Source organism: Erythranthe guttata, chromosome 3 (assembly GCF_056151865.1).
Source record: "Erythranthe guttata isolate IM_541 chromosome 3, IM_541, whole genome shotgun sequence".
NCBI classification, from domain to species: domain Eukaryota; kingdom Viridiplantae; phylum Streptophyta; class Magnoliopsida; order Lamiales; family Phrymaceae; genus Erythranthe; species Erythranthe guttata.
The window spans coordinates 6105227-6129155 of record NC_142535.1 but is presented as its reverse complement, the minus strand read 5'-3'; the positions used below and the strand labels follow the sequence as shown (position 1 = coordinate 6129155).

At 35.8% G+C, this 23929-nt stretch overlaps 1 protein-coding gene across 1 annotated transcript; it reads left to right on the top strand.

The window, feature by feature from the left end:
• Positions 1 to 332: 332 nt before the first annotated feature.
• On the top strand, positions 333 to 7022 carry LOC105966652 (uncharacterized). Its single transcript, XM_012991245.2, has 4 exons — positions 333 to 1463; positions 2904 to 3045; positions 3156 to 5369; positions 6431 to 7022. The coding sequence occupies exons 1-4, from the start codon at positions 475 to 477 to the stop codon at positions 6782 to 6784; spliced, it is 3699 nt and encodes a 1232-aa protein (XP_012846699.2). The 5' UTR covers positions 333 to 474; the 3' UTR covers positions 6785 to 7022.
• The last annotated feature ends 16907 nt before the right edge of the window (positions 7023 to 23929 follow it).

Genomic DNA, 23929 nt, shown 5'->3' with positions numbered 1-23929 from the left:
ACACATATATTTGCGACCGACCAAAACACAAATGGACATTTTTTCAATAAAAACAAACATCTGGTCAAAATCCAATACTCCTTGAACCACCACACAATTAATATATGTTCAACAAAAATAATTCTATTAACCGTGGAAGAAGTTGAGGCGAGAAGACGCCAAGAGCCGTTTTACGATTGAAAACATTGTGTGAGTTTTTTTTTTTTTTTTTTTAATCTAAAAAGAATCCTAAAGTTATCAAATAATTACAAAAATACTCTTAGGATTTTGAAACCCTAAAAAGTGCCACGTGTCCCAATATTATGACATAGATTGTCTTTATATATATATATAGATTTTATAAAGCACTTATAGCAAATTTTGGTGGTCATTTCACCAAACTCTCATAATCTTAATTAAGCCCCAAAAAGAAATTAAAAGAGGCAAACGCGACCAAATGAAACCCCAAACCAACCTCTACACCCCCATCTAAACATGGTCTCCGTCACTGCCACAACCACCACTGCAGACGGCGGCGGTCTGAAATTGGATTCAATACCCATTGTTGATCTCCGTCTTCTCTCCCAATCGGAACTCTATTCCCTCTCCCTCTGCTCCTCTTACGCCTTCGATCCCTGCCGCCGTGATGACGTCGTCATCCCCAACATTGATCGCTCCGTCTTCAACGAGTCCGCCGGTTCCCGAAAACAGACCTACTCTCGCCTCCGTCTCGCTCCTCCCTCCTCATCCTCCTCCGCCGCCCCTCGCCGCCGCACGCCCCATCTCCGCAGCAGCGCCACATCCTTAGCCAACGCCATCGACAACAATAATTCCGACCCGGAAAATGTCGAGAATGCCCAAATCGTCACCCTTCTCAAGCAATTATTCGTCACCGACGTGAATTACGAGGAATTGGTCCCCGTGAAAATAGATTACTCAAATTCCCTACCTCCTCAATTGGTTCCTGTTAGAATTGATTACTCAAATTCCCTACCTCACCGTCAATTTTCACAATTCCCTTCCTCTAATGTGGGCCCCACGGGCCAAAAACGAAAGCGCGGACGCCCCCGAAAGAATCAACTTTTAGCGAGAGACGAGGATTCCGCCGCGGGGGCAAATGTTGTTACTGTGGACGAGGCCAACGAATTTTCTTCGTTAAATGAGATTGTCGTGCATGAGAACGCGGAGGAAAGGGATCAGGAAGTGGTGAACAAGGATGGAGTGGCTGTGGATTTGGTCGCGTTGGGCATGGTGGAGCATCCTTACGGGGAGGAGATTAGGCGTCGGACGCAAGGGATGCTGACTGAGGATGAACTGTTGGGATTTTTAAAAGGATTAAACGGGTCGTGGGGGAGTAGGAGGAAGAAGAAGAGGATTGTCGATGCTAACGAGTTTGGGAGTGTGCTGCCGATTGGATGGAAGCTTTTACTATCTATCAAAAAGCAGCATGGTCAAGCGTGGTTGTATTGTCGTCGCTACATAAGGTTCTTTTTTTAATCTATGTTGTTGCATATTAATTGATTCCGCATTGCTTTATCTACAAGTTTTGGGAAACCATTTATACCAATAATAAATACTTTATGGAAATTAAATTTTGGTTACGGAATTAAGAAATATTCGGTTATATTCGTGTTTGTACGAGGTTTTTGAGCTAAATTTGTTGTTGGTGGAGTACTCGTGTAATGAGATGGGATGTACGTATGTGATTGCATGCGGAAATTCTTGACTTAGGTTGGTTGAGAATCAAATTAGGATATCCTTTCTTTTGTTGACGTCCCACCTAACAGCGCCCATGCATACTTGCTTATTTATATTTACGATCTCTAATAAATAAGGAACTATTCAGAAACTAAGTTTATGGTCATCTGTCGGATAATAGATCTTCCAATTAGTTTTCTTAGAAAAAAAATTAAAAAGACTGATTTCCGACGATAAATTTCTTATGTATTTATTGAGAATACAAGATTATGTGATAGGATTACATACGTACATTTAGGTTGTAAATAAAATAATTCATAAGCTTATTCTTTTCTAATTTTTTTTCCTCGCATGCTCTTTTTTCTTGTAGTCTCTAGGGTTTCTTTTGTTTAGGGTATTTTGTCTTTCCTACCAAAATATTAGCAATCTACTTTACAATGTCCAATGTCCACTGTGCACCGTCTTATTAAGTTTTCTTATGTTCAAACTCAATTTCTATTTTGCAAAAATGCAAACCAATAATAAAAAAAAATGATTTCTTTTTTTGCCTATTATCGATGATTTTTCTATTATATGTCTGTCACCTATTATTTCTGCTAGTCAAATTTAATTAGGCGACTCATTAGGCATACTATCAGTTACCCAGCCGGCCGACCAGCTCGGACAGAATCAGCTAGGATCTATCAACTGATTCTGACTGAACCATAATTCAAACTTCGGTCTTTTCGTTTTTTAACAATCTGAGTGATGCTATAACTTGGCATGGAGTGTTAGAAAATATTTCATTTTTCATTATATTGGAAATCTAAATAGACAAGGTTCGGTTCAGATACAACACAAAAAAAATTAATTCATTCTAGCTTGTGGGTGTGTTAGAACATATTTACAAGTCTATTCACGTTAGGAATCCATGTCTTAGTTAGGAGATTTTTCTGTCTTTGATTTGTGGTCTTTGTTATGACTCGTTTCCCATCTTTATATAAGAATGTACTTGTTCAATAATAATATATTGTGTGGCCTCCCTATAATTCTGTCTGACTTGTTATCTTCTTTTGAAATATATTTTAATCTGTTTCCAAGAAATTCTCGTTTATTTGGAGTTAGTAGATTCTTGCCCTACCGCCCTTGGAAATATGCCTATCTCGTCAAGAGTCGGCTAGGGGCAAGTTTCAAGAATGTCAATTCTGTGATTATTAATAAAGCTTATACTATTTTGTTAATTACAGCCCCAGCGGACTGTATTTTGTCTCATGCAAGGGAGTTTCTTCGTATATGTGCTCTCTCTATGGTATCCAAGATACAAATACAGACAGCCTTGCTCAATCTAATGGGACGGTCAATGATGCCGATAACTTGACTTCTGTCATGGTAAGTTAGCTTGTTTTTGCCATTTCCTTCTTTATTTGTTTTTTCTTCTCCGTCCTTCATTTTTTTTTCCTTATACTTTTTGTTCATTTTTGTCACGGGGAATGATACAGATTGCAGATCCTGCTGTTCAGGGTGACGAAAGAAAGGAAAGCATGGTTCCCCGTGCATCTTCACCCACTTCTGGTTCCATATCTGGCAATCATGAGGCGCAAGCCGTAATAAATGCGGGTAATTTGCCGCACGACAGGAGAGGGGAAATTTTACATTGCAACAAGTGTAATATAACTTTCAGTGAGAAAGATGAGTTACTGCAACACCAATCATCCGTTCACCGGAAAAACAGATTCAAAAGTGGTATGCGCATAACTGATGGGGTGATAATAAAGGACGGAAAATACGAGTGCCAGTTCTGTCATAAGACATTTGACGAAAGGCATCGGTACAATGGTCATGTTGGTGCCCATGTGAGATATCAAGCTAAAACTGCTGGAGAATCACCTCTACTGTCCGGTGATCCCGTTACTTTTGATCAGTTTCCTATTCGAGATACTACAATTGAAGGATCATTAATGTCAAATAATAATGTACAAATTTGTAATACTACAACCAGTAATAAAGATATTGAGCATGTTGGGGATGTAAAGGAAGCAAATGTGGGTGTAGCTACTGATATGGTTACCAACGTAAATCCATGTTCAGTTGCTGAGGTTCTCTGCTCCAACGACGAGGCCAAAAGTCTCCATGAAGATGCACGAGTGAAGGGTTCTGCTGTTGAAATAACTGATGATGGTTCATCCTTGCCCCTTGATGCCTCATTACATGGTGTTATGAATGGCACTGCGATTGAGAATTCTACTTGTATAGAGAAGCCCGAGCAAAGGGGGGTATTTAAAAGGAGTTTATTAGATTCAGATGGTCCTGTGGAAGAATGTGAAGTAGTTGTAAATAATCAGCCTATTTGTCAGACGAGTAATGATATCAAACTTTATTACAAGAATTTTGCAGTTAATGGGTCCGCATTGGATTTTTCTGGTAGTCATGGTGACCAGGGCGAAGATTTATCTGGTAGCGTAAAGCAACAGAGTAATTTTGAGAGTATGCCCTCTAAGAATATCGGTACCAGTGACAGCACATCAACATCTAAATCAATGGCATCTGAACTTACCAAAGATCCTAAAACCATTATGCTTCCCGTTGCTCACGAGGAGAAAGAATGTTTGGTAGACAATCTTACCTGCTCGATAGGTGAACGCATTGAAACATGTGAGAATGGTAGTTCTATAGCATGTGATGATGGTGTGAGTAGGCAAATGCAATTCGGAATGATTCCAACTTGGGGTAGACTAGAAAATATGTCCGGAAAGGTTGATGCTGAGGCGCTCACTTGTGTGTTGAAGCAGCCTGGTGTGAACACGTCTGAAAGAAGGTCAGTCGATTTGTCCGGTAATCAAATCATGTATGGTTATGAAAAAAATAGTGAACAAGTTTGCGGAAGAAAGATGGAAGCGCATGAATTTGATGATTTCCGTAATCTTGGGAACGGTGAATCAAGTGATCCTTTCCGCAGCAATCATCATGCCGTATTAAATTCCAATTCCGTGGGAGGAAATGAACAACGTAGGGAACTTGGAGAATGCCCTGATTTTACATCTGCAGCTGATAAAAGGTTCTTTACCGAAGATAATATGATTTGTATATTCAACGATGCTTTTGGACAGAACAAACAAGATCCATCTGGTGTTTCAGAAGGTTGTCACGAGGCATATACGTCGAGTAAGATTTATGGTACCTCTGCTAATCCCTCTGGACTCGGTGAAATCGAAGATATCGGAAAGTATGGGCTAAGCCTTTCTTTTGATAATCGTCAGACAGAATTCTGCACGGATTCTAATAGGGTTGACCAGGAAAGGTATCAGGCAGATAGTGTAAACACTCAATCCGCTCTCCGTAAAACATATGGTGATCAAACACATTTGAATATAACAAATAGTAGCACGCCTGGTGATCTGAAACAAGGAAGATCTTTTGGAATCGATTTCCCCGATTCATCCTTCAACATCACAACTTCTGAACTTGGCAGTGGTTTCAACCAAGTAAGGGACTGGAGTGGACAAACAAGAGGCAAGATGGCAGCGACTTCTGGCCAGAATTTTATGATTGGGTTTCAGAACAACAGCTCACAGTCTGGCGAGTGTGTGACAGCTGGCGGTTCGTGGAGAACAGGTCAAGAAAATTTGTTTCAAGGCTGTTTTGATGCTCCCGTAGGTCAGCAGCAGGTTCCAGCTTCAAGCTGCTTTCATAATTTTGACATTACTTCAGATAAGGTATGTTTCAAGGATCTTCTTGTTTAGTATTAGATGAAGGTAGCATTGATCTTATATATATTTTTGAATTGTTTCGATCCCTATAACGTAATGCCGGTCCAGATGATGCTACATCTGTAGACATCTTATAAATTTTTTTATGGAGCTTATAAGCTCAACCGAATGTTCTGAACAATACTAAATTCGTCTATAATTTAATTTTTAACTTCTGACCCGTAACCTTTATCTTTTTGAAAATTAAATATTGAAATAGTTAGTTGTTTTTCTCTGAGATATTTTGGTGATAACAGATGTCAACTTTGCCTGTTCAAGAAATTCGGTTTGTCAACTGTTTGTCAATGTATAAAATTATTTTGTCAGTGATTGTCAGACATTTTAATTTAAATTACTAAAGACATTAATGTTATTAGTCCGTGTAGTAGGAAACTTGTCTTACGTACAAAAAGAAGTAATTGTGCATACAAGCCAAGAAATAAAAGTTGAAGTAAAAATCTGGCTAATATGTTTTGCATTCTTTATAATGTAATAAATCTGGTGAAAATGTCTTGTTTTCTAAGTTTGGGACTAATATAATTTTCTTCATCATCATGCAAAGTATTTGAATGTGCAGATCTTTTTTGTTGGTTTATAAATTTAACAAAACATTGCTATGTTTGGAAAAATTAGAATTATTTACTTCTAGTATTTCAGATAGACCTCCTTAATGCGACATATGTAGTGACATTTAATGTACGATTTAAAAGGTTATCATTTAATATTTGCTAACGTAGGATTTGGGAGATTCACATTCATTACATCCGTACTACAAATCTTACCAAGTGTAAAGAATGAATAAGCGGAAAATGAAGCATCTTTGCACTGATATTTTTTTTTCATTTCGTAGTTAGAATGATATAATTTTTTATTCATGAGCGGGAAACTAATTGAATTGGTCAACATCGTTTGACAAATGTTGTTTGCCAGTTAGTTTAAAGAACTTGCGTAAGCTATAGACTAAATATCTATGTTTCTTGTTCAGCTATTATATTCAATGATTTCTCAATAATGTTTTATGTACGCAGGGTGAAGAAGAAAGTCCATTTAGTTTGAACAAGAAGTTCGATTTTCACACAGACATGTTGCGGCCCGGTAGACCCGAACCAGTGGAATACAGTTTTATGGGAGAGCAAAGCTCAAATACCTTATCTGGAGAATCGAAGATTTTCTCCTCGTTCGGTGAAAATATGGATCAAGGATTAGATCCCTCATTTTGGCTAGGAAAAGATGATTTAATGCCAAACGCATCTCAGACAACATCAGTTTGCGTTTGGTGCAGGAACATCTTCTTTCAAGACACTGTTCAATCCGGAATACAAACTGGTGCCATCGGTACTATGTGTCCATCTTGCAGTACCAGAATTCCAGGACAGTTTTAAACTTGCTTGTCCTCAAACTATGTGTCTAAAGACTACATGAAAGTGTTGTTAACTTCGTCTAGTTAACCTTTTGAATGACGAGCAGAACTCCGTCTGGACGGATTTTTACCTATAGACTTGTTGAAACTGCTTAACCAATTTTTTTTTGTATCACTTTTAATAGAGGACGCAAATTCAAAGTGTCACCAGATTTTACCTATTTGGTTTAATCCTTCATTTACTGCCTTTTGATTGTGCCATATATTTTGTGTCAGCCCAATAGTAAAATCTTATTTTTTAACGATAAATTATCAAACCACTTGTGAATGATCCACCAACCCATTCAGTTCCGAAATAGGATGGCAATGGGTACGGGTTTGCCGGGTCTCAAGCCCGGAACCGACCCGTTTGGGGTGGGTCCGGGTAAGTTAGATGGTTATGAGTCAGGTAATGAGTTTTGGGTAATGGGTTTTAGTTTCTAGAATTGGATGGTTTTGGGTTGGGTTACGGGTCTTATTGGGACAGACCCTTGTTAATATATTACACACACACAAAAAATTATGTTTATAATATATATTAATTTTCGATATCAGTTATCAAAATTATAATTTCCGTCGTGTTTATTCTCATTTATCCTTTTTTTCATTGTTTCAATTTTTTGAAACTAATTTCTCGCAAGTCATATCTATTATTTAATTTGTGGACCACGCTAGCGGTCTTGCCTTTTGAACATTATTTGTTGTAGAAGTTAATATATATAATTCATTAGAGAAGTTTATTATTCACTTTATATATCACTTGTAAAATATTGCAATTTAATTTTGAGATTCTTTTATTAAATTATACAAGAAAAATATTATGAAAGTTAAAAAAATGTTAAAATCTTTTGGTTGATTTTAACAGGCCTGGCGGGTCAGAACTGTTTAATTCGGATATGAGTCGGGGCGGGTTAAGTCTAGGCTAAGAGGGGTTGGGACGGGTCGGTGTCTTATATATTTTTTGCGGGTCGGGTCTCGGGATTAAGCAAATCCGCCCCCAAACCGACCCGTTGCTATCCCTAATCCGAAACAATGCATTTGCTTTGGAATTTCTTATTTGACCGTAAAATGAAAATGCTATTACTGAAATATATGCTTCTTCTAGGGCGTGTTATGTAGTGTATTTTTTGTACCGGATAGATATTTACTCTCTCATACATCCCGGATTCATGTTTTTGTAAACAAATTTCGGAAATTTTAATTCGAAACTCTGAAATCTAAATTCATGTGAATCTTGGATTTGTTGTTTGTCACCAACTTTAGAGTAGTCATTTTTACATCAGAAGTCATCAAGTCTTCCAAGGTTGTTGATGGATCAGTTTGATGGAAATATTTGAAATTAATGGATTAAAATATATGCAGATGAGAATAATATGATACGACTTAAAATGAGAATAGTTTGAAGGGTTAATGACATTTTTCCCCTTGAACTTTGATGTGTTTTGCACGTTACTCCCAGACAAAAAGTTGCACGAGCACCAGTCATCAAGAATTTCCAGCCAAAACCTAACTTGAAATGCAAGTTTGCCAATCACACGTAGTTTTCAGGGGCAAAATTGTCACATCAACGTATTCTTGTTTTACCACCAATTATATTCCTCAACATCACCGTCATCTTATCATCATTCAGGGCCATCATCACTCAGGGCCGGCCCAAGCCGAAAATCGGAACGAGGTGTTGGGTTTCGGGCACGTGTACGCAGCGGAAAACAAAAATTTTATGCGATTTAAACAACTTTAAAACACATAAACACATGCCCGATAAATTAAATCAATTAATTGCGTACCTTTGCGCTTCCAGCGAAATTAAAACAACATACATTGCGTACCTTTGCGCTTCCAGCGAAATTAAAACAACAACATGCTTAATTACTTAATCGAAATTAAATCAATTAGCATGCTCGCGTTTAAATCAAATAATCATGCTCGCAATAATAAAACCAATTTCATGTAGTCACATAAAATCATACAAGTTTCTTATTAAAACGAACATGCATATATTAATTTAAACGTAACCGAATCGAATGACAATAGATTCGAAACATTACCTCTTGGAGCGTGAGGTAGGCGCACTAAGCAAAGCTAGATTGCCACGGAAACCAATCCGTGCAATCCGGGGCAGCAATGGCAATGATCCGAGCTACGGCGGCGCATGTGATTCACGCGCAGAGAAGATGGCTAGCTGCTCTTCCCACTCCTATTGATCCAACCTGTTTGCTGATCTGAAATTACAGCCTTGCTCCGACTTCAGTATCTCCATGCGTATTTATTGGATGAACAATTCCTTCTGGACGATGGTAGATTTATGAGTCGTGAAGCTGCTGTCAAAATTTCACGTCCATCGGATGACCGGTTGATTTATGGCGAATTTTCTCGGTGGGCAGCGCAGAAAATCCGAGAGCAGTTTTTCGGAATTGCCTTCTCGCATCTTCGATTCTTCGATCTTCCTCCTCTTGGATTTCACCTCGTATACTTCGATCTACTAAACACGTGGCACTAGACACGTAATAGTCAGAATAACGGAAGAAAAGAAAGAAGGAAAGGAATACCGAAAGAGATCGGCCAACGGGTGGCCGATTCCGGCGAATTTCCGGCGACGACGCGGTGGTGGTGGCCGTGGGAGAGGGTGGCTGATCGAGAGAGGCAGCGGCTAGGGTTATGAACGTGTGTTCTCTTAGTTGTGTGTGTGCAAGACCTATAAATCAAGTATTTATATGTCTTGCATAAAACCCTAACGGGCTTAAGTTGGACATGGCCCAACAGCTTAAGTCCGTTAGTTCTTTTACTTGCTCGTCTCTCTCAATTCAATGATCGGAAAATTGTAACGATTACATTTTTGGAATCATTATAATGTCCTCGTCATTACGAGTTCCAACTCTCGATTTCCATTTTCCCTTTGTAGGGTGACTTGGTCATTTTCCCTTTAAGGCAAGATTCACAAGTTTGTAGTGATTTCACGTCCTCCAAAGAGAACAATCCTTCACTGACAAAATCGTTCATCCTTCTTAAAGAGACATGACCTAGTCTAGCGTGCCAAAGTTGTGCGGGGTTTTGACCTATCTCCTTACGTTTTGCTGAATTTCGCCTTAGGGGCCCCCACTACCTTCACCCACTTCGAACTTGCTGTTTGGAAAGGGAACTCTTTCATTTCTCTTCTTTTCGAAGAACTCTTCTTTCTAGAAGTAACAGCAATGAGAACAGACTTCTCTTTCTTAATGGTGGACTCGAAACTGACCAACATGTTCATTAACTAATCCAAGGGAGGATCTAGTTTGTTCATGTTGAAGTTCACTATAAACAATTCATAGGAACTAGGAAGAGACAACAGGATCAAATCCAACGAGAGCTCGGCCGGGAGGGTGACATCGAGATGCACTAGCTTTTCAAGGAGAGTGATCATTTTGAGACAGTGCTCGTGGACCGAAGTCCCTTCGCGCAGTCTCGCTGTGATCAACTCCTTTGTAGCAATGTACCTCGATGCCCTAATATTCTCACTATACATGCTATCGAGATGAGCCTTTATATCGAAAGCATGCATGTGAGACTCATATTTCCTCGCAAGCGCGGGCTCCATGGCGGCTATCATATAGCACCTAGCATGTGTGTCATCTTTCTTCCAAGCTTCATAAGTTTCCTTTTCAGCACCAGTCGTTGTGGCAGGTATAGTGGCGGGAAGTCTCTCGTTCAAAACATAGAGACGCCCCTCAACGGTTAGCACAAGCTTAAGACTACGCAACCAATCCAGGTAATTAGGGCCATTGAGTTATTGTCGAGGATTGACATTATGGGATTCTTAGACATGATTTTCTGAGACATATAGAGAAGAGGATTATTAGAGATTCGCGTTAAATGATTGTTACAATTAAATGTTTGGACTTGTGTTATTTAATTGTTCTCCCACTAATTTTATCGAGTTTCACTTCCCTCTAGTAGACAAACGAGAAAACTGATTTTTCTTAATGGGCTTTAGGTCCAATAGACAAATATAACCCGTAGTTAATCTAGCCCGATTATATTTGCCCAAAGGTAGATCACAATCAATCATATCCACAATATGACCCTAAATTAATTTTCCTCACACTTGATAATGACCTAAGTTAATCTCGCGAATATCAAAATCGTCGTGTGTCAAGTCTAACCTACCAATCAAAGATGCTCATAGAACTTGATTATGCCAAACTAATGCAGTCCCTATTTAATCTAGCCGACCACGTTAATCCAACATAACCCTTTTCTACGGCTACCTTCATCATTATGTCAATTGAATTACAGCTTACTCTACCATAGCACTCCCCGCTAACACGGCTTACTGCACTACAGCAAAGGGCTACACATAATCCAACCGTTGGCAGAAGGAAAGAAATAACTCAACAAATTGGGTTTTTTCTTTATAGCTTGAAATGATTCTTAATTAAATTAAGAATGAGGGATTTTTATTAAAAGTTTTATCTCATCAGAAGGTTTGGATTGGTCTATGTGATTCCTACATCTATGTTCTCTAAAGGTATATGGAAGCGCATATTGTCTTAAGAGGAACATACGACCTAACTACATAATTAATTACATTAATTAATTATCGGGTTTTTCAAAATAATTATAGAACCTCAACTAGCATAAGTCATTCAAATAATGTTGAGGTACTATTAATTAAGTTGAACTTATAATCAATATTATATATGTGTTCTATTAATTGAAATCAATTTAACAATTTAAATTAATTAATTAATCTAACACCTATTTACTAAAATAGATGATTGTCGATCCAATTATCTAATTGGGATTAATTGAAAATAATTTTCCAAAAATTAAAATCAATTTGTTTTAAGTTTAATTTTAGAAATCTGAATTTTTTTTTTTTTTTTTTTTTTTTTTTTAATTTTCAGTGGACCGGTTCGGCCCAACCGGTCTGACCGGTTCGGACCGAAGCGGTCCGGTTCTGTCCGGTCCAGCTGACCCAAATCAGTGGGCCGGGTCAGTCGGACCGGGAACCGGTCTGACCGACCCGAATCCACGTGGATTCGGTCAACTAGGTCGCACACAACCATCGAATCGGCCGGTTCGACCGGTTCGATCCGAACAACAAAAACCGACGTTTTAAAAACAATTTCAGATCCGATTTTCCAATTTTAAACAATTTTAAAGCTGGAAAAATTCTAAACAATATTTCAAAATATTTTAAACTTACGAAAACCCCCAATTACATAATACGACAATCACTACTTCAATAAATCGAACATGCATAAAATCATAGCATATAAATACGAACGCAATTAATTGCGCAACGAGCTCTGATACCACTGTTGGGTTTCGGGCACGTGTACGCAGCGGAAAACAAAAATTTTATGCGATTTAAACAACTTTAAAACACATAAACACATGCCCGATAAATTAAATCAATTAATTGCGTACCTTTGCGCTTCCAGCGAAATTAAAACAACATACATTGCGTACCTTTGCGCTTCCAGCGAAATTAAAACAACAACATGCTTAATTACTTAATCGAAATTAAATCAATTAGCATGCTCGCGTTTAAATCAAATAATCATGCTCGCAATAATAAAACCAATTTCATGTAGTCACATAAAATCATACAAGTTTCTTATTAAAACGAACATGCATATATTAATTTAAACGTAACCGAATCGAATGACAATAGATTCGAAACATTACCTCTTGGAGCGTGAGGTAGGCGCACTAAGCAAAGCTAGATTGCCACGGAAACCAATCCGTGCAATCCGGGGCAGCAATGGCAATGATCCGAGCTACGGCGGCGCATGTGATTCACGCGCAGAGAAGATGGCTAGCTGCTCTTCCCACTCCTATTGATCCAACCTGTTTGCTGATCTGAAATTACAGCCTTGCTCCGACTTCAGTATCTCCATGCGTATTTATTGGATGAACAATTCCTTCTGGACGATGGTAGATTTATGAGTCGTGAAGCTGCTGTCAAAATTTCACGTCCATCGGATGACCGGTTGATTTATGGCGAATTTTCTCGGTGGGCAGCGCAGAAAATCCGAGAGCAGTTTTTCGGAATTGCCTTCTCGCATCTTCGATTCTTCGATCTTCCTCCTCTTGGATTTCACCTCGTATACTTCGATCTACTAAACACGTGGCACTAGACACGTAATAGTCAGAATAACGGAAGAAAAGAAAGAAGGAAAGGAATACCGAAAGAGATCGGCCAACGGGTGGCCGATTCCGGCGAATTTCCGGCGACGACGCGGTGGTGGTGGCCGTGGGAGAGGGTGGCTGATCGAGAGAGGCAGCGGCTAGGGTTATGAACGTGTGTTCTCTTAGTTGTGTGTGTGCAAGACCTATAAATCAAGTATTTATATGTCTTGCATAAAACCCTAACGGGCTTAAGTTGGACATGGCCCAACAGCTTAAGTCCGTTAGTTCTTTTACTTGCTCGTCTCTCTCAATTCAATGATCGGAAAATTGTAACGATTACATTTTTGGAATCATTATAATGTCCTCGTCATTACGAGTTCCAACTCTCAATTTCCAACTTTCCAAAAGTGGAAACCCTAATTCAGTGCACTTTCTAAATTTGGAAACTTCCCGATTTAGAAAGTCCACTTCAATGTTCGCCTATTCTTTTCCTTTTCTTATTCTCATTCGTAATTCCAAATTACGAATGTTGGACCCAATCGTATTGACTTCCAATCATGCAAAGATAAACTATTTTATCTCTGACCGTTTATTCAAAGATCTCATGTGCACGAGCAGTGTGACCCTCGATGGTTCAGGTGTAAGCTAGCCGTGGGCCCACAACCCTTTGTGGTAAAAACTCGTCCCCTTAGAGTTACGATTAAGATGAAACTCGTTTCACCTTAATCACCCAACGAATCAAGATTGGCGTCTAGCAACTACGCGTCATGATTCCCTAGATACAAATGAAGTGCCTGCAAGAACCTTCAGATATAGTTAACGTACAGTACGGTCCCTTCGATACATATGTCCCGATCGAACTAGAGGCATTGGTTCATCGAGACCTCTTTATATGTTCGATGACGGTGCGATCGTTCCAAGTGTTGTAATCGTCACGTGCATGACTTAGAGAATCGAATTCTTTAATCATCACTTAGTCAGCTCTGGCCAGAGACTTAGAATGATTACAAACTTTCAGAACACACAGGACATCCAAGACTATTCTAGCGATCGAATCCTCGACTACAATGCACAGACCTCCCACTAGATTTCGGACTGCACGAACACTGGCCCTTGGGATGGTTCTCGGTGGAACTCAGAGACAGGTCACGATACAGCTGGTCCTCTAGTGAAGTCACGGTGATGTCTAGGTCATAAGGACTAATGGTGTACAACTATACCATAGATATCTCTACTCGATTATTGGGAACCACTTAGAGATTTCTAGGGTGAGGGAGTTCAGTGAACTCGTCAACTTACGAGCACCCACTTATGCATGCCGATATCACAATACCGTTTACTGATGAGATGCAGTACACATACACTAAGTGCTAGTCTTCTAATGGGAAAGGCCGATATCCTCATTGGTGGCGTAACCCTTCGACTAGGAACGAGTTTAACAGTTATAATACTTAAGTAAATATCTCACGATCCTAACGATCAATTACTAGTACTTTTAATAACTGTAAGGACTATATCTATGCTTGTGACAAAGGGACAAAGATATAGAATGCCAAGGTGTCTTATCATTAATACGAATAAAGGTTCGTTTATTACCATAATAAATACGAAAGACCACAGCCAAAAGTTGGCTTGTTGGTCACCTACTCTAACACGAGGGCCTCTTAATTACTAACCTTGTTCTAACTTATTAACTCATTCCTCAACCACAAGTGCATAACTTTATTTTCAACATATTTTTTGCAAGATTTTTTTAAGCATAGAGCTCTTTTTGTGATTAATTCCTTTTTTTTTTTTTTTTTTTTTTTTTTTTTTTTTTTTTTTTTAATATCCGGACTCAAACTTTTGTACGGCTCATTTGTTGAGAGATACTCAACCTATGAAATTAAAAAAATATACAATATAATACTGAAGCGCCAAATTATTAAATTCAAATATAAAGAAAATAAAAAAAATCTAGGAATAAAAATGGAAGAACAAAGATAATTTGGGACGAATTTAATTAATTATCGAGATTTAAAGACAATCCTTCAAATTATATTCGTCTTTTGTGGTGTATTGTGCTTTGTTAAAGAGTTTCAAAATATGAGATTTTTTTGTTAAAAAACTCGGTTATTTGCTTACCATTTTGGGCCCTTTAGCTTAACCCTATGTTTTCTTATTTATGTTTTGGGCTTTATTAACTTGCCCCATAAAAAAACTAAAAATAAATAAATAAATAAAGGAAAAGGCAGCCCTTCCAAACACGAAACCAAACAATCTATTATTGTGTTAACCAGGGATCGAATGCTTGAACTCCACCACCCAACCCAATAGGATTTCTTTTGCCAACTGAGTTGAAGACAAATTTTAAAGAAAAATATACATGTATTTATATATAGATATTTACGAAAAATTGAGGTCCTAATATTTTCGATTTGTTGGAGGCCCAAGGCCTTGCTCTCCTTGGGCTTGGGCCGGCTCTGTCATCATTTCAATAACCCATTATTTGTAGGCATTAAGATGAGATAAAATGATTAATTCCGGATTTGAATTTATTGATTTTGTGAAGACTTGAAAAAATAATATTTTTTAGTAGATAAAATAAAAGACTAGTATTTTGTGGATGGAAAAATTACGGGGCAATTATTTTTCTAGGCCATTTGGCCCAATTTATTTTACAAATGGGATATTTATTGAGACAATTTCAATTCTACCAAAAGGCGTTAGTTCGACTTGCGTTTTTTAAGAAGCCGACACTTGTCATCTTGTTATTGGCTTAGTTTGCTTTTTGTTTTTCAAAGGCTTCAGTCACGTGTCCTGAACTATCTTTTTCCTTTTATTATTTTGATTTTCTTTTTTAATTTCAGATTTCATTTTCCTTTTTTAATTGTTGTATTTAATAACTAAAAATAAATAAATTGCTTAATTAAAAAAAACTTTTCTTTACATTTTTTATTATGTTTAATTATTTTTTTTCAATGGCTAAACTAATAAAATGTCTAATTAATTAAGAAGCGTTTCTGTTTTGTAAATTGCAACATACTTTTGTTTATTTAATTTGTGTTGATTTGAAAAGTAAATATAATAAAAATTTTAATTAAGTATTTTTTATAATAAATTTATAACTGAACACATAAATAAACACAATAATAAAAATATCTATGTTTCAATAATATCCTTTTCATATGAGAATGAACCAATTGGTAGAGGTTGCACGGCCAAAAATATTATTGAAACATAGATATTCTTGTTATTTTGTTGATTATGATTTTCTTTGATCAAATTAAAATTTTCTATATTTTTTTTAATTTTCAAATAAAAAAGATTTGCTACCATAAATTAATTAAATCTTTTACTAGTTTTAGTTGTTGGAAGAAAAAAATAAGCAAAGTAAAACTTGTAAAGAAAAATAGTTTTTTAATTAAGTACAATTTAACTATTTTTAACTCCTAAAAACAACAAATTAAATAAAGAAAATAAAATGTACAATTAACAGCAAGAAAATAAATAAAAGAAAAAGATGTCTATACACGTGAGTCAAACATTTGAAAAAGGAACAAAGCAAAGCCAATAAAAAGCTGCCAAGTGGCGGCTTCTTAAGAAGCGCAACATCAAATGACGCGTATTTGTAGTATTGAAATTGCCTAATAATTTGTCCTATTTGTGAAAACATTTGGGCCAAATGGCCTAGAAAAAAAATTGGCCCGAAAAATTACTTTTTTTTTTTTTTTTTTTTTGTCTTGCTTACAATCATCTCTAACACTCCATATTTCTAGTGAGGAGTACATTAATCTTCCAATTATATTTAATATTACTGTGTTAAACAGTAATATAGTTAATATGATTGTCAACCACAACAATATTACCGTTTAAACGGGCCAAAAAATGTTGAAGAAAAAAAGTTTTCGAAAAAAAAATAATAATCAACGTCGTCGGAGTCCTTTTATTAGTTTCCTTATTACAGTTTAGGTATGAGTTATTTTCCTTGTGAAAAATGAGTCTTTTTAGGCTTTATAAATAGATTGCTAATTTGGCCTTTTATGAGGGACGATTTTTTATTAATAAATTGAGATTATTCTCTCTAGTTCTTTAAGAACCCTTAGAACATATCGGAGGATTCCGTGCGTTCACCCCAACTTATCAATCGATCTTTTGCAATCGATTGTGGCGTCTTCACATATCAAGGTTCTTTTCTCTTTATAGGCAACAGGTCGTGGTTCCACCCCTTCGATTCCTTGTTTTTTTGGATGTTGTGATCTTGCTTCCGCATAAGGTATTTGTTCTTGTAACAAGTTCTACGGGGTTTGTATCAGTTGGTATCAGAGCCAACATCCAAAACAGGTTTACCTATCTTTATTTATATTGTTGTGTCTTCTAGTCTATCTCATCTTTTCTTGAGTTGTGTTGTCTAGAGTTTTCGTCAAAAAAATAAATAAATAAAAAGAAAAAAAAAGTTCGAATTTTTGCTTTTGTTTCAAATTATTCCAGCCCAAGTTAGGGTTTTTGTTAGTGCACAAAAAAAAAAAATGTTCTTTGTTTTCAATTTCTTAACGTCTAAAGTTAGGGTTTCTCAGTGTCAAAAAAAAATATTGCTTTGACCATGTCCGAGAAGGCTGATTATAAAACATAAATAATTGAGCAGCGTAAGATGTCAGCAATAGACAAAATGCTTCCAACCGTTATTAAAGCAATTGAGGGACTCCATGATCGAATGAAAGGTATTGAAGACCAACTATATGAACTACGCAAAGATCAACATGTTCGAGGGCTAAACGTACGACGTGATGTTCACCTACCTCTTATACCTCATCGTGATAAGGAGGTATGTGATGATGGAAGATATGGTGTGACAGCTGCAACACCAAGATAAGTTAATATGCAGCGAGGGGCTCAGTTCGATCGACCAAGACGAGGCCATTCCAAGTATTACTAGCGAGAGTTGGTTGATTATCCTAGATCAACTAAGTCCTCAGTTTACTCATCATATGGTACTGTGTTAAAATAAAGGAGATCGCCGAGTCGAAAATCACGGTGGAGCTCTTCATCAAACCGAGATAGGGAATCAATACCAAGAGAGGCCATGTTCGATCCTCCATATTAGACTAAAGAAAGAAGTTATTATTGTTCTCAACCTCAGTCAATTCATGATACTAAATGCTTTGGTGTTTGGATTTTGGTCATGTTCCTTCAGAGTGTTTGAACAAGTCATTCATGAATTTCTGATCGGACTACGAGAAATTGAAAATAAAGGGTGATACTTTACCAACACCTGAAAAGGATGATACTCGTAATGTTTTGGAGAATGAGAACATTAAAGCCGCTAGTTGAAGAAGAAGTAACGGAGATTGTTGAGGTCGAGTTCGATGGTGAATAAAAAGAAGGTTCAGATTCGAGGGCGAATCCTTTTGAAGAGGTGGAGGATGATATGATCCAGCAAAGTACCCGAGCTAGTAGCGAGCTAACCAGATTGCAAACTCTTTCAATAGCCGAAGAAGATGGTGCCATGATGTAAAGAAATAATATTCTACATAATTGGTGGCATGAAGATGAAGGGGTTCTACTAATGAGGGGTTTGATGACATCTTCTTGGAAGGGCTAACAATGAATTTGCCAACAATCACAATGGCTGATCATGAGCAAGGACTTATATAGATATTGCTTTTTTGATATTTGTCCGGATTCGAGGACGAATCCTTTTAAATAAGGGGAGTATGATATGATCCTAGCAAGCTCAATGATGAAGAACTGGAAGAATATAATGCGAGTGGAATTAATGAAGCCGTTCGTATTTGAATTGAAGAATAAAGGCTTAAACCAGGCCTTTGAAGATTCCTTGTTGATGAATTGGAAGAAAAAGAAGAGGATAATTTGTTGGACAGGTCGAAAAGAAAACCGAAAAAAGTCAACGCCGGAAACCGGCAGAAAAAGCAAACAAAGAAAAAAAAAGTCAACGGCGGTCTACGGCGACGATGGGTGAAATTGTAGTCAACATTGGGTTATGGTTCAAAATTGAATAATTGGTGAAATTCGGGGTCAAATTGAGGTTAAATTGAAAAATTATGAAATTGGAGGATATTAAAATGTGAGAAGCTATTTTTAGTCTTTTACACAGATCTAGACCTTGTCTGGATTTTTTGTAAAAAAAAATTTTTGTCTGGACCCCTTTATGAATAAGTAGCCTATGATGAGATTATTTGTAATTGATCCTATTTATAATAAGTGATATAAGTCTAATTACAATCTGACAGGAACTCCTAATCTAATATAACTCTAGAATAATAATCTTAATTTTACTAACAGTTCCCTCAAACTCAAGGCGGGGGTGATAGACCAACTTGTGGTTGTTAACTAAATTAAGACATCTCTTCAGATGTGGCAGGTAGCATTTGCGAATACCGACGCATGAAGGCGTGCAAAATTTCTGACAACTCTAATAATCGTCTTCTTTCCATAGATTGAACATATCGGCTAGCGAAGATCTTGATGGTACCTTGATCAAAATGTTGATTGGAACGTCGCAACAATGATTTATGATGGTTTTTTTCTTAGCAATCTAAGTGTAATAAAGAAGAAGAAAAAGAAGGATTGGTCTAAGAGAAGTATATTCATTTGTGAAGATACACCAAAACTAAGACTGCAAAAGAAAAACAAGAGCAATGATTTATGGTATTTTCTTTTGCTGGTGAAGCGCGAGGAATAAGAAGAAACACCACAAAGAAAATTACAATGACAAATAAAAAAGAACGTTGATTTATGACATTTTCTATAGCAATAGCACCGAACTAATAATAGAAACACCAAAAAACCAAAGTATTATTGATTTTTTTTCTCTTCAAAAGTAAAGATAATAATCTTATTAATTATACTGATAGTTAAGCTTTTAAAAAAAAATTCATGTAATAATTTCAAAAATTTCTCCTTCCTTCAAATATGATTTGACTAATATGGAATAATAAACATTTTCACTAAAAAAACAAACATAGATGACTTTAATTTAAATTATTATTGAAAAATATCTATTTTCGACACCTTTAAACATGATTTGATTGATAGAGTGTCTTCTCCGTAAAAAAAAAAGTCTGTTATAGCATCTATAGTCCACATGCCACCTCACCAATGTATTCACTCCTTAAAGTTATGGCCCACTTTTATCACTCCCCAAATGAAAATGTGCTCCAGTGGTACATGTTAATTCTCCCTAAAATTGGATCTACATGTATTATGTAACACCCAGCGTCTCCGATAATTTAATTTTTCATTAGTTAGCATATATTCAGTTAACATGATTTTATCTGTTATATGCGTTTATTAGTTTAAGATTTTATTTATGTCATAACCGGTGAAATTTCATATAGAATGCACTCGTTCGAAAAAAAATTGGATGAATTTAAATTGATCATATTAGTTAATTATTATATCTCGAGATTAATTATACTATTTTTTTAGAAGTCATTTATTAGGAGAATTTTAAATCACATATTTCCTTAATTGGATTTTTTATTTGTTGAATAAAATTATTTGTAAGAAAAATAAAAAAAATTCTCCTTATTACTCCCTCAATTTTCGGCCACCATGGTACAACACAAGACCAAAACTTTTCCTTGAGAACAATCCTTCTCTAGGTGAGCCCATGTGCATTGAGATTTTCCTTTTTGAATTTAGTTTTATTGATAGATAAATGAAATTATAAATGAAATTGCAAAGAAATCCCTCTAGATATTTTATAAGTTTGCCTTAATTGCAAAAAGGCCACTCCACCATTTTTAACTATTAAGCTTGTAAGACCCCCACAACTCTATATAACTTTTGTTATATGTGTAAAATATGTGATATATGCTCTTTGCTTGAGTTGTTCTGTCTCTTACTTGATTTTGTGACTTTAAGACTAAACTAGTGCCTTTGTGAAATTTGTAGAAATATGTGTAATAATATGCTTATGTGTAAACTAACTTTGAATATGTGAAATTAAAAGTGTATGCGAACCTTACTTGCACGTTTTTAATGTTGAAAAATCTTGCAAAACTTAGATCGAATAAGCACGGGGTATGAGGGGCCGGTATCCAAAAAATGAGATGAAGAGTGTGAGCTTTTATTCCACTTATGAAACGGGCTCTAAATAAATGAAGGCTTATTTTCTAAAGTTTTGCTTGATTTTTCAAAGGATATACGAACGAAAATATTTTTCTCTTGCACCTAATCAACTTACTTGAAATGAATGTATGTGAAAGAATGTGTCCCTTGTAAATGATCTATTCTTATTCCTTATGAAATGATGAAAAGAAGATCTAAGAGGTAAAACCGAGAAGGTCTAAGAGGTAAAACGAGAAGGTAAAGGTAAATTGGTAAAGTTCCTTAATGAAATAACGATTGAGGTAAAATCAAATATTGTGTTATAATGCTTGTAGGTACTTTCAATCCCGAGCACGAGTCGTAAAGTTGGAGTCGAGTTTGAGGATCGAGGGATGTGTTCATATGGAAGGTGTGTGGATCTTGTATGCTCTTAATCTAGTCAGGGGGTTCTACTTATATAGTTTAGTTTTAAAGACTTTAGATACCGTCTTAGGTATCTATTATCAAACTCTTCCACCCCTCGGAGGATCTTATTAGCAAAAACATTATATTTAATAATAATTAGGATTATGATTACCTCCTTTCGGTTAAGGGTAAATGGAATTCATAAGTACTTATGTAGCTCCAAAGGCACATTTGCCAAAACTTCTATATAATGTTCATTGATTAGTTATATGTGGTATTCTGCCTTGTTGTTCGATAATGCGTATTAAATATATCTTATGTTTATAATTTCATGTAATTTTACAGAGTCATATTTTCTTATGCTACGGTCATTTTGATAGGTCTTTTGCATCATTTGGATAATCCATGAATTTATTATAAATTATTTTCCACAACTGTACACATGCAGAGTCATTTTATGACATGCACCAATATGCGACGTTTTTCTTACTCAAACTAGTCCATTTAACTTGGACTATGTTGCTAACTCACTTTTCTTCTTTGGTATAAAATTTGGTAGTTTTTAGATCAGTAGGTAATTTATAAAGAATTTTCAAAGCTCCCTCCCCTGCTCTTGATTTTCGAATTGTACAATTGCATGTATTTAATTATTTTCTCCAATGGCTAATGATATTTTAAAACTGTTTTAATTGCGTAATTTAGACCCATATGAGAGTATGTGGTTAAATTTTCAAAGTCTTTTCACTAAGGGTTTAAGAGAAATTAATTTTCAAAGTTGATCTATCTAATATGTCGAAATTCCTCTTTTTACTCTTGATAATTTAAATTACTAGTCGTGCATGCCTCTTTTGTGATAGTTGGTTAAGTGTATATGGTATGGTAATATGTGGGCACTCTTCCTCTGATTTTAAAAGAAAAATTCATGCGTAACTTTCTATTTGTAGAAGGTGATTTTTAAAACGAGCATGCCACACTCATTATTTTCTAAAAGTCTTCCAGCATATTCTAAATTACTATAAGTGTAATTAGAAAAGGGGTGTTACACATTAAACTATAATAAATTATATATTACGTTTATCTTAATTAATATAATTTTATTATTAGTTTTAATGAAATATTATGTGATCTGAATTACTTATAGCATTTTATCACATTTGTGTTATTACTAACATTTAAATAAAATTGAAATATTCAATGAAAAAATGAAAGAATGTTCATGAATGTGTTCATTTGACTAATAAAAGCATAAGTAATTGTATTACTATTAATAAAGGTCATATGACCAAACCATCTTTATTATTTTAGGTTTCTGGGGTAATATCTTTTTTTGTCTATAAGTCCATCCATTTAATATGTATTATAAATAAAATTATTTCAAACACTTTAAACTCAATTACTAATCGTAACTCAATTTAACTTTAATTTAATCAATTTTGACCACAAAAATCCAATTTTGATTTTTTTTTTTTAAATTTTTTTTTGCCGACGGTTTCTGGCGTTGACTTTTTTTTTTTTTTCACCGCCGGTTACCGCCATTGAGTTTAAAAAAAAATCCCACTTTATCCTATTTTTTACAACGGCCGCCAAACGTTGACCGTAATTGCACTGTCCCTAACAATAATTATAGTGTTGCTGTCAGTAATTGTACTAACATTGACAGGACATTTATGTAATTGTACTGTTGTTGACAGTATAATTACTGTCAAGCACAACAATATTATTTTTTATTTTTTATTTTTTATTTTTTATTTTGACTTTTTTTATTTTGTTTAATTTGTTCACAAGTCAACGTAATTATATTACTGTCGTTGACGGTAAAATTACTGTAAACACAATAATATTATTGTAAACCACATCAATATTATTTTTTTTGCCTTTTTGTTTTGTTTGATTTGTTGACCGATTAACGTAATATTACTATAAACACAATAATATTACTGTGGTTGACGCTAATATTACTATCATGCTATAATACTAGTAAGTAACACGTGCTACTGTTGGGCGAAAACCTACACGCAAGTGCACGTATCGTACAGGTAATATAGTGGACTATTAAGTCCGGATATCGAACCCACAGGGAATATTTAATTACTTAATCCTAGACGCTAAATTCTACCAATTGTTATCAAGCCCACCCTACACAGTCGAAAGATGATTAATAAGCTAAATTAAACTAAAGCAATTAAAAAGACAAACACAAGAAAGCAAATTAAACACGAAGATTTATCAGAGTAAACGAGCCTAGGATTTTATTCTTCCCCCTATGTGATTATTATTCCCCTAATTCCTTCAATTATGCAAGCAATTAACCCGGATTATTAAGCTGAGATGCTAAAATAATCATACCCGCTTCCGCGTGTATTACGATTCTAATACTCTAGATTCAATTATTATATTCCTATGCAATTAATTCTAGAACACAACATTAAACACAAATCTCAATAATGGCTACCTAAGAGATTAACTATATTCCTATATTAATACCACAAAGGCTCTTCTACCACAGTTCTAATTATTAACCCGATCTTCCGATTCATGCGATTAACAATAACATAGA